The 27,910-nt window shown below is 41.7% G+C and overlaps 1 protein-coding gene across 1 annotated transcript in view; it reads left to right on the top strand.

Moving 5' to 3' along the window:
- LOC106567547 (kin of IRRE-like protein 3) overlaps positions 1 to 27,910 on the top strand; it is a 366,739-nt gene that overhangs the window by 182,508 nt on the left and 156,321 nt on the right. The window contains exons 2-3 of the mRNA XM_014136991.2: positions 4,227 to 4,376; positions 13,312 to 13,461. Coding sequence (XP_013992466.1) covers positions 4,227 to 4,376; positions 13,312 to 13,461 — 300 coding nt within the window. The remainder of the gene's footprint in view (positions 1 to 4,226; positions 4,377 to 13,311; positions 13,462 to 27,910) is intronic.

Below are 27,910 nucleotides of genomic sequence, written 5' to 3'. Positions count from 1 at the left end.
TTGTGAAGGCAGTTGTATTTCCCTTATGCATGCAGCACAGAGTAGAAATACTGGTGACACATATGTTGTCTATGAATCAGATACTCATGAGTCCCAGGTCAACAGAACATAGAATGCACCTCAAAATGGTGAATCTCAATGTATTTCCTTGATTCCTCGCATTCTCTCCCCTCACCTCTTCCTCAAATTGATGATCCGAGGTTCCTCCCCTCAGACCATCTCCTCCAATGCATTTTTGAGGAAGCAAGGAGAGATAATGAGAGCAATTACAATTTAGATTCAACGATAATGTTGTTTTTGTGGTGTTGGCCATCTCGTCATAGATCCGTCCTGAGATGCCTTGAGAGCTTCTCTCCAATGACTGGGACAGACATGAATATTGAGTACTGACACTCCTGGGGTCAAGAAGGTTGCTGTGATTAAACGTAGGAGAGGGTATAGAGGAGGCATATTTTAAGAACGGAATGGCGTATAAAGCCAAGAGACAAGCACATAGGTCCCCTTCTCAAGTCAATTGTGGTTTCACCCAGGGAATGTCCCAATATTTTCTACTTGCAAGTCCTTTTTTACTACCTGACACTGTCACCCTTTACTAAAGTGAAGACCATGTGGACAGTGACATGGCCAAGATATCAAGTCCGCTGTTACAAAAGGAAACAGTACACTACATGACCAAAACTATGTGGACACCTGCTCGTCGAACATCTCATCCAAAATCATGGGCATTAAGATAGAGTTGGTCCGCCCATTCCTGCTAAAACAGCCTCCACTCTTCTGGGAAGGCTTTCCACTAGATGTTGGAACATTGCTTCCATTCAGCCACAAGAGCATTAGGGAGGTCGGGAAGTGAAGTTGGGCGATTAGGCCTGGCTCGCAGTCAGCGTTCCAATTCATCCCAAAGGTGTTCAACGGGGTTGAGGTCTGTGCAGGCCAGTCAAGTTTTTCCACACTGATCTCGACAAACCATTTCTGAACGGACCTCGTTTTGTGCACGGGGGCATTGTCATACTGAAACAGGAAAGGGCCTTCCCCAAACTGTTGCCACAAAGTTGGAAGCACAGAATCCTCTAGAATATCATCATATGCTGTAGCATTAAGGGGCCTAGCCCGAACCATGAAAAACAGCCATTATTCCACCTCAACCAAACTTTACAGTTGGCACTATGCATTGGGGCATGTAGTGTTCTTCTGGCATCTTCCAAACCCAGATGAATCCGTCGGACTGCCAGATGGTGAAGCGTGATTCATCACTCCAGAGAACGTGTTTCCACTGCACTAGAATCAAATGGCGGCAAGCTTTACACCACTCCATCGAACGCTTGGCATTGTGCATGGTGATCTTAGGCTTGTGTGCAGCTGCTTGGCCATGTAAACCCATTTCATGAAGCTCCCAATGAACAGTTATTGTGCTGACGTTGCTTCCAGTGGCAGTTTGGAACTCGGTAGTGAGTGTTGCAACCGATGACAAATTATTTTTACGTGCTACCATTTCGTGGCTTAGCCGTTGTTGTCCTAAATGTTTCCACTTCACAATAACAACACTTACAGTTGACCAGGGTAGCTCTAGCATGGCAGTAATTTGATAAACTGACTTGTTGGAAAGGTGGCATCCTATGATGATGCCACGTTGAAAATCACTGAGCTCTTCAGTAAGGCCATTCTGCTGCCAATGTTTGTCTATGGAGATTTCATGGCTGTGTGCTCGATTTTATACACCTCTCAGCAACGGGTCTGGCTGAAAATGCTGAATCCACTAATTTGAAGGGGTGTCCACATACTTTTGTATATATAGTGAAGATTGATTCAGAAATTACTGGATGTTTGACTCAATTTGGGAGTAGACAATGAGCCTCCAAACTACACTCATTCCCAATGGTGTTGTCTCCGGATTGAAATTAAACCATGCCTTTACCTAAATCTGTGAAACGCTGCTACCCTGCCTGGAAGAGCTAAACAAATATTCCCCTTAAGAGCACCAAAAATGCCTCATGTTACAGAATGTTGATTCCACTAATGGACTCTGAGAAAATGTTTGATTGTCTGGGGAGCAAAGCATTATAACTTTTTAGCCCGATCAATATTCAACATGCCATCCATCTTGCAATTGTCTGGATCTGGACCAGGGGATGACTGGTAGATAAATAATCTTAAAGCAAATAATAAAATATCTTCTCTTTTGCATGTTTACGTCAAGTAACGAACACATATTACTACAGCAAGTGCTCTTGATAACATGAACAAAAGATATAAGATAGAAATACAGGTTACCGTAGAAGTTATATATACTATGTATAAATGAGACATCTTATGAGCTGTGACTGTCAGAATGGAAAGGGAAAGGAAAGGAAAAGGGGGATACCTCGTCAGTTGTACAGCTGAATGCATTCACATGAAATGTGTCTTCTGCATTTGTGAAGCATATACCCAAAGACAAGACTATGGTTGCATCCCAAATAGCACCCGATTCCCTACATAGTGCACTGCTTTTGACCATGCCCTATGGGCCTGGTCAAAAGTAGTGCACTATACAGGGGATAGGGTGCCATGTGGGACATATAATCCTCTCTGCCACACTAATATAACACAGCAGTTCTCTGTTTGTTGTGTCTTTTAATGTTTGTCATTTAGCAGAGCAATTTACTGGAGCAATTAGGGTTAAGTGCATTGCTCAAGGGTACATCAACAGATTTTTCACCTAGTCGGCTCGAGGATTCGAACCAGCATCCTTTTGGATTAAAAGATAGAAATGTACCATTAAATTAAGTAAAGAGTCAAGACTTATCCTGTATAAATTTTTGGACTGGAGGTATTGGAGATATTCATATGGTAGAATCCCAAAATAACAAGACCTCGAATTATGTGTTATTTTCTTCAGTGAGATGCTGGAATACAGGAGGCTGCCAATAGCAACTAAATTTTCCTCATAACTTCTTCTGTGTGACATTTAAAAATAATTGGTTCAAGGACATACATCTGATGGTGTATTATAAGCAATTAATGGTACCATGATTGTCCTCTAAAAATGTTTTATTTACACAAAGATTCGCTATAATGGGGGGGTCCTGTTTTCCACCAACAATGTCTGTAGTACTGTGGTCGTCCTTCAACTTCCATGGCTTTAATGAGAGGGATCAGTCGTTGGTGGGAAAAACTGTTTGTGGGAGAACAAAAACATGTTTTCGACTCTACCCTCATACAAAAAGGTATGAAAGCTGTCTGTGTCCTGCATGTACCTTGTACTGAACCCTTTGTCTGCTTATATTCACACCCTTTCAAGATGTGTTCTCTAAATGAGGTTAGCTGCTGTAAGCAATGCACCACTCCGCTGCCTTCCCAAAATGAAGCCACCCAAACTGAAGTCATTTTTTGCGATGAGGGGTGAGATGGTAATGAATGAGGCCGAAGACAGATTGAGTTGAACAGCTGCATGGGCTCATTTTGATTTAATGTTTGCTGTAATGCATTTTCCGTTAAAAAGGTAATTGAATAGAAACGCTCGCCTAATATCTGGGCTCATCGGTATTGTAAGTCTTACATCAACATAAATGACTGGGAATGAAAGTGTGATTATTTCTATGTGAAGATGGGTCAGAGTATTAATGAATGTGGGATGATGTGGCCGGATGCCAGTACCATCTCCTGTGCTCTTTCTCACTACGCGAACCAATCCCCATTTATTCAACCATCCATGGATGCTATCTAACTATACACTGAATAGACACCTGAGCTGTGTCCGTAGGACAGCCTCAATCTCAGCAAGATTTACACCTGTTTGATCAGTCTGTCCGTTCATCTCTGCTTAGCCCGTTCAATATAACTTTTTTGGTTTGTAACTCCACTAACAGCTCCATAGCATCTGTATACTTATTTTCACTGGCCTACTGTGGCAACATTACTATTAGGATTCATTGTCATACACACAAAAACATTGAACAATGCTTCATCAATTCAACATCTACCCTGGCGGTACCCCATTGGATGCACAGTAGGCTACTGTGGCTCAGTTGGTAGAGCATAGCACTTGCAATGCTAAGGTTGTGGATCCAATTCCTGCTGGGGCCACCCATACGAAAATGTACTGTATGCATGTGCTATTATACGTTTCTTTGGATAACAGTGTCTGCTAAATGGCATATGACACTATACATCTGTGAAGAAAATTAAATCCTATCGAAACTGTTGATCAAAAGTTGCACTGTTTTGACACAAATTCTTCTCTGTTCCAGGGGCCAGTGCAGTGTTCACCCAGCAGCCCACAGACCTGGTGGTGGTGGCAGGTCAGCCGGTGACCCTGCCCTGCTCCATCCCTGGTTACCACGGCATGGTGCTCTGGCTCAGAGACGGCATGGCCCTGGGGGTCAACAGGGACCTCTCAGGTAGGAAAGCCCCTCACTTTACTTAGAATGGTGATAATGTAGCATTCATGAAGCATTCATAAACCCTTTATATGCATGACATAAAGAGTCATAATGCCTGTCATAAGCCCTACATATATTTAAATTATATTTTATAAATTCTTATGACAGTTGTTATGGAGTGGGTGTTATAATGTTTAATGCCAATAGCACTACATAAAATCATTTATAAAAGACCATATAAACATAGGGTAGTGTAACATTAGGCATTAGGAAGGCTTTATGAATGCTAAGCTTCTTTTTTTGTTTTTACTTGGCTTTATCTTTCTTTCCTCCTCTCCCAACTGAACTCTTTGTCTACCTCCCTCTATCTTCCTCAAACAGGGCCACTTATCTTTTAGTTTTTCTACTACTCTCTCTTCTCCTCTCACTCCATCTCTCTTTCTTGGGCAAGGCTTTCAGTCAATCAGTTTTTTTGTTTTCTCTTTCCTTACCTTACTCGTCTTCCTGTCTAGCTCTCTTTCTCTCTGTATTATAGTCTACGTCTCACCTTCTTCTTACGCTCTCTTCCTCTCTTTCCTTTCCTCCCTCGCTCGAATTATTCCCTTACTCTCTGTATTCAACATTTCTCATTTTTTTCTCTTCCTCTCCTTCCATCCTCTCTTGGACACAGCCTTTACCCATAGCCTCCATTTCTCTCAAAGACCCATACCATCCATCTGTCTGTCCATCTCTCTCTATTGCGCTCTTACCCTTAGCAACTGTTTCTTTGTCATAGTTTCCTATTGTTCTTGTGTCACTCACATGTCCATTGATCTGCACTTTTCCTTTCATTACTTTCATGTAATAAAAAAAAATCCATCCATGCTCTCGTCATCAAAAAGGTAGCTGTCAGCAATGGAGTATTTAGAGTTTGATCATTAATTAAAAGAGCCACTTCACATGGCACAGGAGTCACAAACACACTGATTGTGTTATTGCTGCTTTCAAAGCTCTCACAAGTGTTTTGAATATATTTCATGGTGCGCATTAATCAGAACCCTCTTGTGAATTATTAAGCAAAGACAAATTAAGGGGTTACATGGCAACAGGCTTTTTGAATAACGTGAGAGAAACTTTGGGGATTGGGCACAATCACAAACATCAAATTGTCGTAAGTGCAAATGATATGGTAAATGGCCAATGTTGATAGAGTTTAATCTGTGGAGGATCCACACTCTAAATGTATTCACTTAGAGGAAAAAATAACAAAAACGAATTGTTTGGCTGTTAGGCCATTGTCAGTGTGTGTTGATTATTGCTTGAGTACCTTTATGTTAATACCATAATTGTTTTCTTTGTTGTTTTCAAATTATCCTACTCTGCATTAGTAATCTTACGACACTGCAGTTGTCACATGAGAGGTCTTTGAAACTTTACATTACAGCCAGAAAAACAATTTCTCAATCTCGCAGAATACAGTAAACTCAACTAACCCTACACACCAGCCCTCCAAACTGCATCTGGGTTTAAAAAAAAGTAAACATTTGAAAGTTGCAGCAATTTATCGCAACATCTGCTGCTCCGGCAGATGGTTAAATTGTGTTTTGCTCATTTCCAAAGCGGCAGAGAGAGTCTCCTTCCCCAATCTTTCCTCTGGCTGTTTTGAAGACCATTCCGTCGCTCTGATGGCTGCCTGAGGAAATCATTCCCCACAATCAGCTTTCAAAGCTGTGTGGGGAACACTGCACTTGCCCCTGGAACAGAGAAAAAGGTTATTGTGTTGTTTGGATACTGTAGGTAGAATGGCGGTCAAATACTAGATGAATCGGCATTAACAACCCACCTTGGAAACAATTTTACCCAATAAATGTATTTGAAGAGATGTGGTGCACGGCACAATCGACTAGATAAACTCTTTGAATAAAATGTTCAATAACATCAAAATAAAATAATAAAATAATACACCTGCTTTTACAGTATGGCAATGGATCACAGTTTGGGTACCATGCCATCTCATCAGATTTGTTTTCTTCTCCTACGACTCCTGCTATGCCAATCTGTTACATTGTCTTCCCCTGTAGACATTGTCTGCTTTTACCTCAGTCCCCTGTTCTATTTCATCATGGACAGAGTTTCCATAATTGGGCCTGGGAGAACAATCCCATTACGTCCATACAATCCCACTCCAGGTCCTTTTAGTAGCATCCTGGGACCCATCGCCGGTGTCACTGAAGTGCAGCGTAATGACTCGGTCCCTAGGGGCATCCCGGTGCTTAACCAAACATCACTTTCAGCTCAGCGGGGGGAGAGAGAGGGGGGAGAGAGAGAGAGGGAGAGAAGCGCTGTCTGTGCCTGCCATGGGGAGAAATGACACTTCATTCTTTTTGGCGGATCAATGACAGCGGGGACAAGTGTGAACTGGAAAGGTTATCTCCTGGCCGTGTGAACTGTGGACAGTGTTTACTCTTAGAGACGACAGGAAAATTTGACCTCTTAGCCATTGCAACAGTTCTGAAAGGGAAGACAGCAGGGCTACATACTGACAATGGATTGAAAATAATGGCACTTAAAGTAAAAAATAATTAGCATATTTGACTGAATAGGATATATTATGGCGATGAAGTGGTGTGTTAAATCAAAGGCCAAAGTCAATGAAGGAAAATCAGATTTTTAAATGCAAATACAGAGCGATGAAATGGTTTTCGGAAGAAAGCTGAGGGAGGGGTTTGACTGTAAATAGCATCGGCGCCGCCCTAGCCTCTTGCTTTCTCTCCGTCTGTTTTTTGCACTCTTCCTTTTTCCACTCTTTTAATTGGAGCGAGGGAGTGCTCACTTTGCATGTGTCCTTTACCTTCTCTCCTGTTTTCCCTTTGATCTGGCCCTACTCAGGTTGTGTCCCAAATGGCACCCTATTCCCTTTATAGTGCACTGCTTTTGACCAGGGCCCTATGCTCTGGTCAAAACTACTGCACTATATAGGAAATAGGGTGCCATTTGAGATGCGGAGAGACAGTGTTCATTGCCGTTTTCTCCCATTGATGTGTCAGTTAGGTGCCTCCTACATACTGAAATACATCACCGTCCGCCTGAACCCTCTCCTCTCAAAGCCCCGGCATTGATCTAAGGCCAGACTAACTAATCCTGATGGATCCATCGCCTCTACAGAGGTTATAACTAGGGCTATTTTACATTGTTTGCCATAATTGAAAGTATTTGTCTTCAGCTTCTTCAGCTATTCATTCCCATTTCGCTAGGGGACATTAATCTAACACTTGATCTCGGGTCTTAATGGTTTTCTGGGTCTACACTTTCTCTCTCCAACACCCCGAGAGGGAATATTGGTTTCCTCAGAGATCTTTAGATGTATATTAGTATTTTATTGATGTGTATTAGTAAGAATTTTGTATTTATTTTATTTAACGTTTATTTAACTAGGCAAGTCAGTTAAATACAAATTCTTATTTACAATGACAGCCTACCAAAAGGCAAAAGACCTCCTGTGGGGATGGGGGCTGGGATAAAAATATTTTTTTAAATAAATAAAACACAAATATATAGGACAAAACACACATCACAACAAGAGAGACAACACAACACTACATAAAGAAAGACCTAAGACAACAACATAGCAAGGCAGCAACACAACATGACAACAACATGGTACCAACACAATATGGTAGCAGCACAAAACATGGTACACACATTATTGGGCACAGACAACAGCTCAAAGGGCAAGAAGGTAGAGCCAACAATACATCACGCAAAGCAGCCACAACTGTCAGTAAGAGTGTCTATGATTGAGTCTTTGAATGAAGAGCTTGAGATAAAACTGTCCAGTTTGAGTGTCTGTTGCAGCTCGTTCCAGTCGCATACGGGTGTTGTATGTGGAGGATGAGGGCTGCAGTAGATATCTCAGATGGGGGGAGTGAGGCCTAAGAGTGTTTTATAAATAAGCATCAACCAGTGGGCGTCTTGCGACGGGTATACAGAGATGACCAGTTTACAGAGGAGTGTGTCCTATAAGGAACTTTGGTGGCAAATCTGATGGCCAAATGGTAAAGAACATCTAGAGCACCCTTACCTGCTGATGTATAAATTATGTCTCCGTAATGTAGCATTGGTAGGATGGTCATCTGAATCAGGGTTAGTTTGGCCAGCTGGGGTGAAAGAGGAGCGATTACAATAGAGGAAACCAAGTCTAGATTTAACTTTAGCCTGCAGCTTTGGTATGTGCTGAGAGAAGGACAGTGTACTGTCTAGCCATACTCCTAAGTAATTGTATGAGGTGACTACCTCAAGCTCTAAACCCTCAGAGGTAGTAATCACACCTGTGGGGAGAGGGGCATTCTTATCAAACCACATTACCTTAATTTTGGAGGTGTTCAGAACAAGATTAAGGGTAGAGAAAGCTTGTTGGACACTAAGAAAGCTTTGTTTTAGAGCATTTAACACAAAATCCGTGCAAGGGCCAGCTGAGTATAAGACTGTATTATCTGCATATAAATGGATGAGAGAGCTTCCTACTACCTGAGCTGTGTTGTTGATGTAAATTGAAAAGAGCGTGGAGCCTAGGATTGAGCCTTGAGGTACTCCCTTGGTGACAGGCAGTGGCTGAGACAGCAGATGTTCTGACTTTATACACTGCACTCTTTGAGAGAGTTAGTTAACAAACCAGGCCAAAGACCCCCCAGAGACACCAATATTCCTTAGCCGGCCCACAAGAATGGAATGGTCTACCATATCAAAAGCTTTGGCTAAGTCAATAAAAATTGCAGTGCAACATTGCTTAGAGTCAAGGGCAATGGTGACATCATCAAGGACCTTTAAGGTTGCAGTGACACATCCATAACCTGAGCAGGAACCAGATTGCATACCAAAGAGAATACTATAGACATCAAGAAAGCCAGTCAGTTGATTATTGACAAGTTTTTCCAACACTTTTGATAAACAGGGCAAAATAGAAATAGGCCTACAACAGTAAGGATCAGCTTGATCTCCCCCTTTAAATGTAACCCACATGTTTTGTGAGATGGTCAAGTAAAATTATTGCGACTTCTGCCGAAGTTGGGTCCTCTCCTTGTTCGGGCGGCGTTCGGCGATTGACGTCACCGGCTTTCTAGCCAACGTCGCTCCATTTTTCCCCATTTCCCATTTGTTTTGTCTTGTTCCATACACACCTGGTTTTCATTCCCAAATCACACTGAATGTATTTAGTCCTCTGTTCCACTCTATGTCTTTGTGTGAAATTGTTTTGATGTTATGTGGGTATTGTTACGCGCCAGACTTTTGTTTATGTTCCGTGTTTTGTGCACGTTATATGTACTTATGTGCTTTCGTTTGGACCGGAATAAAAAGTGTGCCTGTTAAAACCTCTTACATCTAGACGTTCCGCTAGCGGAACACCTGCTCCAATATCCAATGATAGGCGTGGCGCGAATTACAAATTCCTCAAAAATACGACTATTTCACAGCATTTTAAAGACAAGACTCTCCTTTATCTAACCACACTGTCCGATTTCAAAAAGGCTTTCCAGCGAAAGCAAAACATTAGATTATGTCAGCAGAGTACCAAGCCAGAAAAAATCAGACACCCATTTTTCAAGCTAGCATATAATGTCACAAAAACCCAGAAGACAGCTAAATGCAGCACTAACCTTTGATGATCTTCATCAGATGACACACCTAGGACATTATGTTATACAATACATGTATGTTTTGTTCAATCAAGTTCATATTTATATCAAAAAACAGCTTTTTACATTAGCATGTGACGTTCAGAACTAGCATACCCCCCGAATTTGCTAACAATTTACTAAATTACTCACGATAAATGTTCACAAAAAGCATAACAATTATTTTAAGAATTATAGATACAGAACTCCTCTATGCACTCGATATGTCCGATTTTAAAATAGCTTTTTGGTGAAAGCACATTTTGCAATATTCTAAGTACATAGCCCAGCCATCACGGGCTAGCTATTTAGACACCCGGCAAGTTTAGCCTTCACCAAAATCAGATTTACTATTATAAAAGTTTGATTACCTTTTGTTGTCTTCGTCAGAATGCACTCCCAGGACTGCTACTTCAATAACAAATGTTGGTTTGGTCCAAAATAATCCATCGTTATATCCGAATAGCGGCGTTTTGTTTGTGCGTCCCAGACACTATCCGAAATGGTAAATCAGGGTCGCGCGCATGGCGCAATTCGTGACAAAAAATGTCTAAATATTCCATTACCGTACTTCGAAGCATGTCAACCGCTGTTTAAAATAAATTTTTATGCAATTTATCTCGTAAAAAAGCGATAATATTCCGACCGGGAATCTCCTTTTCGGGCAAACAGAGGAAAAATCACAAAGACGGGGGCGGCCAGGGCACGCGCCTAAGCCCACAGTCCCTTGATCGGCCACTTGAGAAAGGCGATGATGTGTTTCAGCCTGGGGCTGGGATGACGACATTCAGGTTTTTCCCGGGCTCTGAGCGCCCATGGAAGACGTAGGAAGTGTCACGTTAGAGCAGAGATCCTTTGTAAAAGATAGAGATGGCAAAGAAGTTCAAGAAATGGTCAGACAGGCCACTTCCTGTAAAGGAATCTCTCAGGTTTTGACCTGCCATTTGAGTTCTGTTATACTCACAGACACCATTCAAACAGTTTTAGAAACTTTGGAGTGTTTTCTATCCAAAGCCAATAATTATATGCATATTCTAGTTACTGGGCAGGAGTAGTAACCAGATTAAATCGGGTACGTTTTTTATCCAGCCGTGAAAATACTGCCCCCTAGCCATAACAGGTTAACTACACTCTGCTCTCCTGCACCTGACTTCGCCTCCAGTACACACTCGTAACATAAATTAACCTGTTGGGGCTAGGGGGCAGTATTTGCATGGCCGGATAAAAAACGTACCCGCGTGTTCACGAGAATTCTCAATTTTTTTCTTTCAGCCTTTGAATGAATACAACGTTACCCGGTTGGAATATTACCGCTATTTTACGAGAAAAATAGCATAAAAATTTATTTTAAACAGCGTTTGACATGCTTCGAAGTACGGTAATGTAATATTTTGAATTTTTTTGTCACGAAATGCTCTCGCGCGTCACCCTTTGGATAGTGACCTGAACGCACGAACAAAACGGAGCTATTTGAATATAACTATGGATTATTTGGAACCAAAACAACATTTGTTGTTGAAGTATAAGTCCTGGGAGTGCATTCTGACGAAGAACAGCAAAGGTAATCCAATTTTTCTAATAGTAATTCTGAGTTTAGTGAGTCCCAAACTTGGTGGGTGTCAAAATAGCTAGCCGGGATGGCTGGGCTATCTACTCAGAATATTGCAAAATGTGCTTTCACCGAAAAGCTATTTTAAAATCGGACACCTCGATTGCACAAAGGAGTTCTGTATCTATAATTCTTAAAATAATTGTTATGCTTTTTGTGAACGTTTATCGTGAGTAATTTAGTAAATTCACCGGAAGTGTTCGGTGGGAATGCTAGTTCTGAACGTCACATGCTAATGTAAAAAGCTGTTTTTTGATATAAATATGAACTTGATTGAACAAAACATGCATGTATTGTATAACATAATGTCCTAGGATTGTCATCTGATGAAGATCATCAAAGGTTAGTGCTGCATTTAGCTGTGGTTTTGTTTTTTGTGACATTATATGCTAGCTTGAAAAATGGGTGTCTGATTATTTCTGGCTGGGTACTCTGCTGACATAATCTAATGTTTTGCTTTCGCTGTAAAGCCTTTTTGAAATCAGACAGTGTGGTTAGATAAAGGAGAGTCTTGTCTTTAAAATGGTGTAAAAGTCATATGTTTGAAAAATTGAAGTTTGGGGTTTTTTGAGGAAATTGTAATTCGCGCCACGCCTATCATTGGATATTGGAGCAGGTGTTCCGCTAGCGGAACGTCTAGATGTAAGAACTCACAGACATAATTTTAAGTTTTACAAATGTTAGAGTGTTTTCTATTCAAATCTACCAATTATATGCATATCCTAGCTTCTGGGCCTGAGTAACAGGCGGTTTACTTTGGGCACGCTTTTCATCCAGATGTGAAAATACTGCCCCCTACCCAAGAGAGGTTAACATAGGTTGGTCTGACTACTAGGACTACTATTAGGCCCTATACATAGGTGTCTATCATATCATGACAGTGGTGTGGGAGTTGGTCTCTCCTACTCAACTCACTTACTCCTCCCCATACACTACTGCTTGGTAAAATGCTTATGGATGATTCAGTCTTGCCATTGCTCTATGAGCAGTGGAATAAACAGCAAATAGATATTACATAGCTCTAATCTTTTTTTAAACGGGATTATAATAGCTATTACTGCACGCACTGGACTAGACGCAATTGCCAATAGGAGAATTGAGTCCGCTCGTCTTCTGACAGCTGCTCAATTTCTGTGTGGAAGACCAAATTAAATTTGAAGAAGAAAAAAAATAAATTTCACCCTCCTTTCTCATTCTCTTTCTCCTCTCAGCTTCCAATGCTATTTGTAGGTGAACCGAGAAAGTAATTACTGTACGTTCATCTTTTACTGTGCTAAAGATGTCTAATCTTAAAGGAGTGGAAAGCAACAATAAAGCAGCCCACGTCACATATATAATTGTAGTTGTGTGTGTGTTCTCCATTGTAATTGTTTGGGTGTGTGTTCTCCTGAAAGGAATAACAATCTCGATCTGGAAAACAAAATGTTCTTTCATTTTGTTTCTTTAAACTAGTAGTCATGACAATCCATAGCCCTGGATAATTGGAAAAGCTAGCGTGTGAACTTACATAATGAAGATGTGGTTGTGTGTGTGTGGTTATGTGTGTGTGTGACTGTGAGTGTGTGTGTGTACATGATAGTGTGTGTGCATGAACGTGTGTGTGCGTGCATGTGTGCGTGCGGGTGAGTATTTGTGTGGGTCTGTGTGTGCATGCAGTGATGCGGGAGTAACAATGTGTGTTCTTGTGTTCCAGGCTACCCACGCTATGACATTGTGGGAGACCACAGCAAGGGAGAATACCACCTCTTGATTCAGAGAACCGAAATGCAGGACGACGCCTTCTTTGAGTGCCAGGCCATCCAGGCAGCTATCAGAACACGCCCCGCCCGACTGACTGTGCTCGGTAAGACTCAGCTACAGTACTATTAGATTACATTCAAGATCATTGAACCATTGTGTGTATGTTTCGCAAGGTCCAGGTTAATGGGAAAGCCAACTACCGTATCTCAAGTTTATGGTACATATCGGTGAGATATCTGAGAGAGTGTTGAGTGAACTTCCTGTTCATGCCACATAACACATTAAACTTGCAAAACGGTGTCAACCTGTTTCACAGCAGGTAGGACAAATGGTATATCTGGGGAACCTGAAGAGAGTGCATTTTAGAGGGTTTAGGCTGACTTCCAAATTGCACCTATTCCCTATATAGTGCACTACTTTCAACCATAGTCCCACGGTACCTGGTCAAAAGAAGTGTACTATATAGGGAACTGGGTGCCGTTTGGAGCGCACACTTAAAGTAAGCGATAAGAAGGGATAGGGGGAAGAAAATGAGGAGAGTTAGGAATATTGTAATATTGAAATTGCTCAGTAATCGTTTGAAAAGGGGGACGGGACAGAACATTAATTGGCTAGAGATAAATCATGGGTGCATCCTCAAATCAGGCCTTAATCAGGTGATGCCAAACCGGCCCAATCTGTTTTCTATCAACCATCATTTGGGCTGGAATCGATGGAACCCTCCGATGCAAACCCTCCTGTGCCTTGGGCTGAGGCAGGGGAGGAGCACCCTATTTAGAAATGTATCGATTCATCCTCCCTTGTTTAAAGCATGATATATTCTAGAGGTATCAGTTCATTATTCCCTCCCTCAGTGGTAACATTTTTGCCCACTAATCTAAAGCTGGTTACTTAGTGGGGAGGTCAAAGGGGGGAGAGTTAAGATGTTGGCGATTCGGCTCCATTAAAATGATTAATTATAGATAACAAGGACACCATTTGCATTTATATTTGTTTCCGGGTTGGGAGGGCGGGAGAAACAAATCATCCTCCTCCCCTGGGCCCAGCCATTAGCCTGACATTTAATCCCAGACAAATCGTCTCGCTTTGGAAAAAAGTTGCACACCAAGCTACCAGCAGCCCCGTAAGGTAATGAAGTTAATGTATGGATGCTGTCAGGGTCAATTCCGCCTGTCACTTCTCCATGCTGGAGACAGTTGGAGACTTGGCAGCAGCCAACCGCCAACGCCTGACAGCCTCGCCTTGTTGTGCTCTCATAACCAGAGTGGATAGTTTACCATTAATCCCAACTCCAGCTTCAATGTTTTATTGGAATGTACTGCGGGATTCCTTTTTAAACCCTGTTATTTGAACATTTATAATATACGTTGCAATACCCTCCCAATACAATGTCCCAAACTGCACAAGTGCTGTGTTCATACACAGCATTGGTAATCCATTACACAAGTTTTATGTGCTGCATGAGACAAGGTAGTGCTGTTTCCATAATAGCCTGAACATACTTTTCACACTCATAATAAAATAACTCTATTTGCCGACCCACAATAATATCCCAACACACTGCAGCCTGCCTGGATCTGAACTACAGATAAACCAAGGGACTGTCAACAACACCGAAACCAGAGACCCTTGTGACTCCATGCATTATCGCTGGGATGAAAATGCCCTCTACTGGTGACATTTGAACATTGAACCCCATCTAAGAGTGGCCGGGTACTCCAGGTGGCCCTGTGGCGGTGGCACTTTTGAATACGAGAGAGTCCAGGGACAAGATCCAGATGAGGGGCCCTTGAGGCTAATTAGATCTGTAGAAATCCCCCCCCCCCAGCCGTTCAGGGGAGCCACCGCCGCCAATCACCGGGCTAAAAGGGATAGCATTGCCCTATCAGAGGTCACGGATGCCCTTGAGGCTAATTAGATCTGTAGAAATCCCCCCCCAGCCATTCAGGGGAGCCACCGCCGCCAATCACCGGGCTAAAAGGGATAGCACTGCCCTATCAGAGGTCATGTGTTCATACACAACATTGGTAATCCATTACACAAGTGCTTTGGAGACTTAGAGAGGGCCGTGAGCTTCTTACAACTGCAGGTATTGGTGGCCATGCAGACATACATGGCCACCAATTAATTGAACAACATGGTGCAAGAAACAACAAGAGTTGTCATTGCAGGCAATCTCAAAGCTGTGTGTTACAGGGAAGACATCCTTCTCCCTCATGTGGTACCCTTCCCGCAGGCTCATCCTAACATGACACTGCAGCATGACAATGCCACCAGCCATACTGCTCATTCTGTGCGTGATTTCCTGCAAGACAGTTCTGCCATGGCCAGCGAAGAGCTCGGATCTCAATCCCATAGAGCACGTCTGGGACCTGTTGGATCGGAGGGTGAGGGCTAGGGCCATTCCCCCAGAAATGTCCAGAAACTTGCAGGTGCCTTGGTGGAAGAGTGGGGTAACATCTCACATCAAGAACTGGAAAATCTGGTACAGTCCATGAGGAGGAGATGCACTGCAGTACTTAATAACCTCTTACATCTAGACGTTCCGCTAGCGGAACACCTGCTCCAATATCCAATGATAGGCGTGGCGCGAATTACAAATTCCTCAAAAATACAAAAACTTCAATTTTTCAAACATATGACTATTTCACAGCATTTTAAAGACAAGACTCTCCTTTATCTAACCACACTGTCCGATTTCAAAAAGGCTTTACAGCGAAAGCAAAACATTAGATTATGTCAGCAGAGTACCAAGCCAGAAATAATCAGACACCCATTTTTCAAGCTAGCATATAATGTCACAAAAACCCAGAAGACAGCTAAATGCAGCACTAACCTTTGATGATCTTCATCAGATGACACACCTAGGACAATATGTTATACAATACATGCATGTTTTGTTCAATCAAGTTCATATTTATATCAAAAAACAGCTTTTTACATTAGCATGTGACGTTCAGAACATGCTACTTCCGGGGAATTTGCTAACAATTTACTAAATTACTCACGATAAACGTTCACAAAAAGCATAACAATTATTTTAAGAATTATAGATACAGAACTCCTCTATGCACTCGATATGTCCAATTTTAAAATAGCTTTTTGGTGAAAGCACATTTTGCAATATTCTAAGTACATAGCCCAGCCATCACGGGCTAGCTATTTAGACATCCGGCAAGTTTAGCCTTCACCAAATCAGATTTACTATTATAAAAGTTTGATTACCTTTTGTTGTCTTCGTCAGAATGCACTCCCAGGACTGCTACTTCAATAACAAATGTTGGTTTGGTCCAAAATAATCCATCGTTATATCCGAATAGCGGCGTTTTGTTCGTGCGTCCCAGACACTATCCGAGATGGTAAATCAGGGTCATGCGCATGGCGCAATTCGTGACAAAAAAATTCTAAATATTCCATTACCGTACTTCGAAGCATGTCAACCGCTGTTTAAAATCAATTTTTATGCAATTTATCTTGTAAAAAAGCGATAATATTCCGACCGGGAATCTCCTTTTCGGCAAACATAGGAAAAATCACAAAGACGGGGGCGGCCAGGTCACGCGCCTAAGCCCACAGTCCCTTGATCGGCCACTTGAGAAAGGCGATAATGTGTTTCAGCCTGGGGCTGGGATGACGACATTCAGGTTTTTCCCGGGCTCTGAGCGCCTAAGGACGACGTAGGAAGTGTCACGTTAGAGCAGAGATCCTTTGTAAAAGATAGAGATGGCAAAGAAGTTCAAGAAATGGTCAGACAGGCCACTTCCTGTAAAGGAATCTCTCAGGTTTTGACCTGCCATTTGAGTTCTGTTATACTCACAGACACCATTCAAACAGTTTTAGAAACTTTGGAGTGTTTTCTATCCAAAGCCAATAATTATATGCATATTCTAGTTACTGGGCAGGAGTAGTAACCAGATTAAATCGGGTATGTTTTTTATCCAGCCGTGAAAATACAGCCCCCTAGCCATAACAGGTTAATGCAGCTGATGGCCAAACCAGATACTGACTTTTGATTTTGACCCCCCTTTGTTCAGGGACACATTTTTCCATTTCTGTTAGTCACATGTCTGTGGAACTTCTTCAGTTGATGTCTCAGTTGTTGAATCTTGTTATGTTTATAGAAATATTTACACATGATAAGTTTGCTTTTATGTTCACTTCGAGGCAAGCAACACTGAAGCATGCACAAGAGCAGCAGCTGTTCTGGATGACCGTGTGATGACGCTCTCTGTAGCCGACAAGCCGCGGGGCCAGACAGATTACCAGGACGTGTACTCAAAGCGTGCGTGGACCAACTGTCAAGTGTCTTTACTGACATTTTCAACCTCTCCTTGACCGAGTCTGTAATACCTACATGTTTCAAGCAGACCACCATAGTCCCTGTGCTTAAGGAAGTGAAGGTAACCTGCCTAAATGATTACCGCCCAGTAGCACTCATGTCAGTAGCGATGAAGTGCTTTGGCTCACATCAACAGCATCCTCCCGGACACCATACACCCACTCCAATTTGCATACCGCCCCAACAGATCCACAGATGACGCAATCTCAATCGCACTCCACACTGCCCTTTCCCAACTGGACAAAAGGAACACCTATGTGAGAATGCTGTTCATTCGACTACAGCTCGGCATTCAGCACCATAGTGCCCACGAAGCTCATCACTAAGCTAAGGACTCTGGGACTAAACACATCCCTCTGCATTTGGATCCTGGACTTCCTGACGGGCCGCCCCCAGGTGGTAAGAGTAGGCAACAACACGTCTGCCATGCTGATCCTTCATACTGGGGCCCCTCAGGGGTGTGTACTTGGTCCCCTCCTGTACTCCCTGTTCACCCACGACTGCGTGGCCAAACACGACTCCAAAACCATCATTAGGTTTGCTGATGACACAACAGTGGTAGGCCTGATCACCAACAAAGATGAGACGGCCTATAGGGAGGAGGTCAGAGAACTGGCAGTGTGGTGCCAGGACAACAACCTCTCCCTCAATGTGAGCAAGACAAAGGAGCTGATCGTGGACTACAGGAAAAGGCAGGCCGAACAGGCCTCCATCAACGGGGCTGTAGCGGAGCGGGTCGAGAGTTTCAAGTTCCTTGGTGTCCACATCACCAGCGAACTATCATGGTCCAAACGTACCAAGACAGTCGTGAAGAGGGCACAACAAAAGCTTTTCCCCCTCAGGAGACTGAAAAGATTTAGCATGGGTCTCCAGATCCTCAAAAGGTTCTACAGCTGCACCATCAAGAGCATCCTGACCGGTTACATCACCACCTGGTATGGCAACTGCTCGGCATCTGACCATAAGACGCTACAGAGGGTAGTGCGTACGGCACAGTACATCACTGGGGCCAAGCTTCCTGCCATCCAGGACCTATATAATAGGCGGTGTAAGATGAAAGCCCATAAAATTGTCAGAGACTCCAGTCACCCAAGTTGTAAACTGTTTTCTCTGCTACAGCACGGCAAGTGGTACTGGAGCTCCAAGTCTGGGACCAAAAGGCTCCTCAACAGGTTCTACCCCCAAGCCATAAGACTGCTGAACAAATAATAAAATTGCCACTGGACTATTTACATTCACTCCCCCCGCACTCCCTTTTGTACACTGCTGCTACTCGCTGTTTAATATCTATGCATAGTTACTTCACCCCTACCAACATGTACAAATTACCTCAACTAACCTGTACCCCCGCACACTGACTCGGTACCGGTACCCCCTTTATTGTTATTCTTATTGTGTTACTTCTTATTATTTTAATGTTTTACTTTAGTCTATTTGGTAAATCTTTTCTTAATTAACTCTTCATGACCTGCACTGTTGGTTAAGGGCTTGTAAGTAAGCGTTTCACAGTAAGGTCTACTGTTGTATTCGGCGCATGTGACAAATAGTTTGATTTGATGAAGTCAATCTCTCCTCCACTTTGGGCCAGGAGAGATTGACATGCATATTATTAATGTTTGCTCTCTGAGTACAGCCAGCCGTGCTGCCCTGTTCTGATCCAATTGCAATTTCCCTAAGTCCCTCTTAATGGCACCTGACCACATGACTGAACAGTAGTCCAGTTGCAACAAAGCTAGGGCCTCTAGGACCTGTTAAGAAGACAGAACAGCGCTTTGTTATGGACACACTTCTCCCCATTTTAGTTACAGTTGTACATTATCAATATGTTTTGACCATGACAGTTTACAATCCAGGGTTACTCCAAGCAAGTTAGTCACCTCAACTTGCTCATTTTCCACATTATTCATTACAAGATTTAGCTGAGGTTTAGGGTTTCGTGAATGATTTGTCCCAAATACAATGCTTTTAGTTTCTGAAATATTTAGGACTAACTTATTCCTTGCCACCCACTCTGAAACTAACTGCAATTCTTTGTTAAGTGTTGCAGTCATTTCAGTCGCTGTAGTAGCTGACGTGTATAGTGTTGAGTCATCTGCATGCATAGACTCACTGGCTTTACTCAAACCCAGTGGCATGTCATTAGTAAAGATTGAAAAAAGTAAGGGCCTAGACAGATTCTACCTGGATTATGTTGGTTAGGCTTCCATTCAAGAAAACCCTCTGTGTTCTGTTAGACAGGTTACTCTTTATCCACAATATAGCAGTAAGTGTGAAGCCATAACACATAGGTATTTCCAGCATCAGACTATGATCGATAATGTCAAAAGCCGCACTGAAGTCTAACAAAAGTGTTGGTCAGTTGTTCTACAACACAAAATTCTAAAACTGTCTAGTTTTGTCTCGTCTCGTCTCTCCTCAAGTCGGCTGCTAGATCTGAATATGCTTTTGAAAGCCCTTATTTTTGCAGCCGGTTTTATAATCGTGGGCAGACATCAGTCTTTCAGTACTAAGTAAAGTCACAAAATAGTTTATCTACAGCCTCTGTATAAGGGAACATATGACCTGCAGTGCCAGTGTCTGCTCAGTTAACACACTGTTCCCTGGGCACTGAAGACATGGATGTCGATTATGGCACCTCTACACCTTTCTGATTCAGAGGGGTTGGGTTAAAGTTGAAAGACACATTCCATGTGAATGCATTCAGTTGTACAACTGACTTTGTATTTCCCTTATATTATGAAGTCCTATAAGCCATCCCAGCTATCGACATTATATTGAGGGTTGGGGGCAAATTTCACAAGTGTTTTCTTTGACATGTCTCTTTAGTAAAATGACATGGGTCATATCTGCAAATTCTATCATTATCCATAAACGTTTTCCAGTTATTTATTCTAACCAATGTGTGTGATTTGTCATTTGAATAAATTAAACTGAGCTCATCATTGACATTTTCCAAAGTGCCTGTCGAATACCTCTGCAAAAAGGTTTTTGCATGCTAACTCGATCAATACCTTTTCAGAGGAAAAATGCTAAGTGAACTGTAAACTTCAATTCACAAGCATCATGTTTGAAAACAACCTGCCCCCGTGGATGAAAGTGAATTACAGGCTCAGATCAACCTTGGTGTGCCGTGAAAGATTGCTAAAAAAAAACATGAAGTTAACCCTTGCTACATGTCCTGTGTGAACCTCTGGCTACCTTCGGGCTGATTAACCAGTGTTTTTCAGAGCAAAAAGGATTTTCCCTCCCCTCAGGAGTTTAGCGGTTATTAATGTCAATCTTTTGTCATGGATTAGCCTTTACTCCAGACGTATTCACCCCCTGTGCCGAGCAATAAAATATCAATCAAACTGAGGAGAAGCAGCACACACCACCTCGTCTACGAGACCGCCTCTTGCCTGCAGCCATAGAGCCATTGCACATTGACGTCCCAAACTCCCTGAACTCTTCCCCCCAACAGTGGCAGTTTTTTTGTCACTGTAACCTTGCTATGGTGATTGAAGTCTTCTCATACATAGCAAGCTGATATTGTTATCCCTCATCCCAACATCCTCCCGTCCTACCAATCTGCCTCTTATTTAATGTCAAAGTGGCCCAGGCTATATAAACAAGCGCTAGATTGGAGAGGGAAAGGTAATCTGCTGTACTTTGTCACTAAACATTGATCGCCATTTTGCGCTGTTCTGTGAAGGGAGTATTACACAGCGTTGTACGAGATCTTCAGTTTCTTGGCAATTTCTCCCATGGAATAGCCTTTATTTCTCAGAACAAGAATAGACTTATGAGTTTCAGAAGAAAGTACTTTGTTTCTGGCCATTTTGAGCCTGTAATCAAACCCACAAATGCTGATGCTCCAGATACTCAACTCGTCTAAAGATGGCCAGTTTTATTGCGTCTTTAATCAGGACAACAGTTTTCAGCTGTGCTAACATAATTGCAAAAGGGTTTTCTAATGATCAATTAGCCTTTTAAAATGATAAACTTGGATTAGCTAACACAGTGTGCCATTGGAACACAGGAGTGATGGTTGCTGATAATTGACCTCTGTATGCCTATGTAGATATTCCATAAAACATCTGATGTTTCCAGCTACAATAGTCATTTACAACATTAACAATGTCTACACTGTATTTCTGATCAATTTGACGTTATTTTAATGGTAAAAAAATTGCTTTTCTTTCAAAAACAAGGAAATTTCGAAGTGACCCCAAACTTTTGAAAGGTAGTATAATATTTATATATATATTTGATGAACATTTTTATTTTACCTTATTGCTATTAGCCCATACAAACGCATTGAATAACATACATGGAACAACAGATGGTCCCTCCCAAAAAATCTAAAGGAAGTGTTTGTCATATATCTGAGAGATTTAAAAGGATCAGGAAATATATATTTTTTACATGTATTTAACCCCTAATTTTTGTCACTAAACAGTCTCCATATACACTTCCATACATTTTTTCAACTGGTACCGGGGGACCTTCAGACGAGTCTTGTGAGGCCTGTTGGCATCATAGAGCAAAACAACTGACAACCGTGTTCGTGAGAGTCTCACTTTTCCACAGAGGGGTCATACTCGGACACTACAGACGATTTTGTGAGGAGACCGATTTCGGTATGTCTCATTGTCTGACAAACACAGCTCAAGCTCTGTTACCTTTCACCGCAGATGCAAAAGTGGGACATCGGCAGATGCGGTGGATTGAGATGCATCCAATGCAAAAAAACGTCTCTCTAGTTAAACTGCCGGACATCGACTCTAGGGGGTTTGACATGCATCAGATAATTCATCCACATGAAATAGTTGGACAGAAACCTAGTTAGTGACATTCCCCTCTATTAATTTGCTTGAAATATTTATCTAACACAAAAGGATGATGATTCTCTGTGGGGGACCATTTTCGTTTGAGCAATCTTTTTTCTCTCCAAACGGATAGAAATCGGCATGATACAAATGCTATCCATTGTATAAACAAGCTTGAATAAAGCTCATCTAATATGTGTAGAGCCCTAGAATGATTACAGCATCAGAACCCAAACAAATGAACAATATAATAGAAAGGACGATAGGAGAACATTTGTACATTCAGCTTGCCTCCTCCATTTTTCTGAATTTTCTGCTGTCACGGTGGATTGAGAACACTTGACGGTGGAGAGAAAATTCCAGCTCATCCAATCTGAATTTGAACACTCCCCCCTCTCTCTTCTTCCGCTTCTTCTTCTCTTCTCTTGAGCTGTGGTGGTTCGAGGGATTGGCATTGTGGGCCACTGGGCCATGTCTGTCTGGTGCTTCGGAGCATGGCAGGATGCTAGGGAGGTATCCATCATTACCTAATGATAGTCAGCAGGGGCATGTCGGTTTCAGCCCGCCACCTGGCCAGGCGCTATGTGAGAAATGGATCTGGTCACACCTCCCATGATGGGTCGGTCCCTGGATGGGTGACAAGATGCTGCTCGAAGTTGTGTTGGAGGGCCAGTAGGAGGCACTCTTTCCTCTGGTCTAAAGTAAAATATCCCAATGCCCCAGGCCAGTGATTGGGGACATTGCCCTGTGTAGAGCGTCATCTTTCAGATGGAACATTAAATGGGTGTCCTGACTCTCTGTGGTCACTAAAGATCCCATGGCAGTTGTCGTAACAGTCGGGGTGTTAACCCCGGTGTCCTGGCTAAATTCCCAATCTGGCCATTCATACCATCATGGCCACCTAATCATCCCCACCTTCCAATTGACCCCCCCCCTCCCCCCCCAGGGGCGCCACCCAACATCCCACCTGGGAAATCCTGATGGGCCGGCCGAGGCACGGGCGCTAGACAAAGCAGCTGGGTGGTTAACTGGCTGAGGCGTGACAGCCTGATGAGCCCATGTTGAGGCGTGACAGCCTGATGAGCCCACTGGCACGTGGGAGCCTGATGAGCTGTCTGAAGAGTAGACACCTGGCGAGCCCGGCTGAGGCCTAACGTGGGATGGGCGCCTGCCGAGCCAACTGGGACAAGAAAACCTCTCGAGCCAGCTAGGGCGTGAAGCCTGATGAGCTGGCTTAGGCACCCCTGGTTCCATAGGTGGCGGCCCCCAGACCCGACGTCACCACCGACCGGAACTCCAGTACTCCCCTATGCTTTGCTAGATGATTGCTGCATTCTGTAAGGACCGATGGCGGAGATGAGAAGCAGGTACGGGGAGTCAACATTTAATACGGAACAGACATGAAACAAGACAGGCACAACGTCGGCACACGGGCAACACAAAGGCATTCAACAATCAATGCAGCAGCGGCAAACAGAGTTGGGGAACTGTCAAATATAGGGGAGGTAATAAACAGGTGATTGAGCCAAGGTGAGTCCAAAAATATGCTGATCCACGTGGCAGGGAAAGGCAGATGTGCGTACTGATGGTGGCAGGAACGCGAAATGCTGGGGAAACTGTCGCCTTTGAGCACCAGGGAGGGGGAGCGGATGCAGGCGTGACAGAAAACAAGCATTTTTGATTACGAAAAGCCTAACAGTTAGTTTCCTAGCTAGCTAGCCAACTAACTAATTTAGCCAGCTAGCCTGGTCTAGCCAACAGGCAGAACATAGCTAAACACTACAGAACATGCAGAAGAGGTTGGCAAAAAAATACTATTTTCCAGAACAGAACAAAGTGTACAATATAATGGGTAATAGCTAATAACATAAGATAATTGAATGTTTTAATCTTAAATGTATATAATATATATATTTAAGGGTGGATCAGCTTAATATTGCGGAAAGAATATTGCTTCCATCAATGTAATTGTCTGCATCATTTCCAATCCCCCATTTATTTTTTGGGTAAATATATATATCCATACACACATGCATAGATATCCACATATATACATACACATACCTACATAGACATACATACTTTTTTAAAGAATATACCTTTATTATTATTCCCCGCAAACCCTACCACCAATCGCCCAATTGGAGTAAACTAATAAACACTTCGGCTTATACCTTCAATTTATTCATCTTATACACATTTTACAGACAGTCTATTTTACAATAGTTATTTTTTGTTTGTTTTTAGTCCTTCCTCTATTTCTGATGTCCATTCAGTTTGATTTCTATTTGTAACTGTGCTATATCACAATATTTCTGAACCTATATACATTTTACAGATCCCGTATGTAATACATTGTTTATCTTGTTATTAGTCCCACCCTTCAGCTCCATTCAACCCATCCCATCTATCCATCAACATCATCCATTTCGGATTTCTATTTGCCATATATTTTTCAACTGTGCTGTAATGCTTCACAAAACAATTGAACCTTTCTATTCTCATAGCTTCTACAGATTGTAAATTAAAAATAATCATTTTTGCTAAAATAATTATTATATTATTGATTGATTGACTATGGCTTTTCAAATCACCCAGTATTGCTATCTGCAGCGTTAGTTCTAGGCAAATGTTGCAATTCTTCAGCCATTCCTGGACCTGTGACCAAAAACGAGCTACATATGGATAACACCAAAATAAATGATCTAATGACTCTGCCTCCTCACAGCAGAATCTGCAGAGCTGGGAAGATTGTATCCCCCATATATATAACATTCTATTAGTTGCAAGAATTGTGTATAGTCATTTAAATTGAAAAATTCTAAGTTTTGAATTCGGCGTTGTTTTGCATATCAATTCATAAACCATGTGCCATGGAATGGGCACATCGAAAATCTCCCAACTATTTTTTCAGTTTATATGGGACAGCTATCAGTTTTTGGTCCTTAAGTGAAATTAGTACATGTTTTTATTTATCACACTTTTCTTTAACCATTTATGTTCTTTAATACAGGGCCGACATATAAGTTCCTTACCTGTTTCCCCTTCTACTTGCCTCTTCCATTTTTGTGGTAATGCTGCAATTAATTGGTTGTAATTTTGGGTAGAGCAGACATTTCCATATATCTGTGTTAGCTGCATGTGTGACATCACTCCACCAGTCCTATTTATAATATCATTCACAAAAATTATACCTTTTTCAAAAATGTCTTCGAAAAATACAGTTTTTTTTCATCAATTACTATATTTGAATTTAACCACAATATTTGTTGTATTATTTGTTCTGTCTTTTCAGGTGGATTAAACTGAAATTGCAACCAACTTTCTAAGGCTTGTTTAAAAAATAAATATATTTTGGAGATTATTTCCTTTTCAAACAACCGAAAGTGGGCAGGTGTAATCTGAATAAAGGGAAAAAGGCCCTTCTTGATCATAGAATGAGACATTTGTACCAATTTACTAGAAAACCAATTTGCATTTAACCTGTTGGGTCTAGGGGGCAGCATTTGCACGTCTGGATAAAAAAAATGTACCCGATTTAATCTGGTTACTAATCCTACCCAGTAACTAGAATATGCATATACTTATTATATATGGATAGAAAACACTCTAAAGTTTCCAAAACTGTTTGAATGGTGTCTGTGAGTATAACAGAACTCATTTGGCAGGCAAAACCCTGAGACATTTTCTGACAGGAAGTGGATACCTGATGTGTTGTATTGACTTTAAACCTATCCCATTGAAAAACACAGGGGTTTAGGAATATTTTGGCACTTCCTATTGCTTCCACTAGATGTCACCAGCCTTTACAAAGTGTTTTGAGTCTTCTGGAGGGAGATCTGACCGAACAAGAGCCATGGAACGGTGATGTCCCATTAGACACCTGGCGCGCTACTTCATGTTGGGTACCCTCGTTCCAATACGTTATAAAAGGCTATGCATTCGTCCACCTTGAATATTATTCATGTTCTGGTTAAAAAAGGCCCTAATGATTTATGCTATACAACGTTTGACATGTTTGAACGAACGGAAATATATTTTTTCCCCTCGTTCATGACGAGAAGTCCGGCTGGCTTACATCATGTGCTAACGAGACGGAGATTTTTGGACATAAATGATGAGCTTTTTTGAACAAAACTACATTCGTTATGGACCTGTGATACCTGGAAGTGACATCTGATGAAGAGAATCAAAGGTAATGGATTATTTACATAGTATTTTCGATTTTAGATCTCCCCAACATGACGTCTAGTCTGTATCGCAACGCGTATTTTTCTGGGCACAGTGCTCAGATTATTGCAAAGTGTGATTTCCCAGTAAGGTTATTTTTAAATCTGGCAAGTTGATTGCGTTCAAAAGATGTAAATCTATAATTCTTTAAATGACAATATAATATTTTACCAATGTTTTCTAATTTTAATTATTTAATTTGTGACGCTGACTTGACTGCCGGTTATTGGAGGGAAACGATTTCCTCAACATCAATGCCATAGTAAAACGCTGTTTTTGTATATAAATATGAACTTGATAGAACTAAAAATGCATGCATTGTCTAACATAATGTCCTAGGAGTGTCATCTGATGGAGATTGTAAAAGGTTAGTGTATCATTTTAGCTGGTTTTATGGTTTTGGTGACCCTGTCTTTGACTTGACAAAACATTACACACAACTCTTGTAAATGTACTGTCCTAACATACTCTAAATTTATGCTTTCGCCGTAAAACCTTTTTGAAATCGTAAAACGTGGTTAGATTAAGGAGATGTTTATCTTTCAAATGGTGTAACATAGTTGTATTTTTGAAAAATTTGAATTTTGACATTTATTTGGATTCAAATTTGCCGCTCTTGAAATGCACCTGCTGTTGATGGAGTGCACCACAGGTGGCACGCTAGCGTCCCACCTAGCCCCAAGAGGTTAAATATAACTTTGGTATGACTGATGCCTTTAGTGAGAGGTCTAATGCTTTAATATTTAATAATTTCTGCCCTCCGAATTCATATTCGTTATATAAATAGTCCCTTTTAATTTTATCTGGCTTGCCGTTCCAAATAAAATGGAATATTTTTGATTCATATAATTTAAAAAGCAGGTCACTAGGTGTAGGCAAAACTGTAAGCAAATAGGTAAACTGTGATATGATTAAAGAGTTAATCAGGGTGATTTTTCCACAAATAGACAGGTATTTTCCTTTCCATGGTAGCAAGATCTTATCAATTTCTGCTAACTGTCTATAAAAATATATTGGAGTGAGATAATTTCTTTCTTTTGGGATTTGTATACCGAGTATGTCCACATCTCCGTCAGACCATTTAATTGGTAAACTACATGGTAATGTAAAATTTGCATTTTTTAGTTATCCAATAGGTAATATAGTACACTTATAATAATTTGGTTTTAATCCAG

Source organism: Salmo salar, chromosome ssa13 (assembly GCF_905237065.1).
Source record: "Salmo salar chromosome ssa13, Ssal_v3.1, whole genome shotgun sequence".
Lineage (NCBI taxonomy): Eukaryota > Metazoa > Chordata > Actinopteri > Salmoniformes > Salmonidae > Salmo > Salmo salar.
The sequence above is the reverse complement of the archived record's forward strand: the minus strand, read 5'-3'. Positions and strand labels throughout refer to the sequence as shown.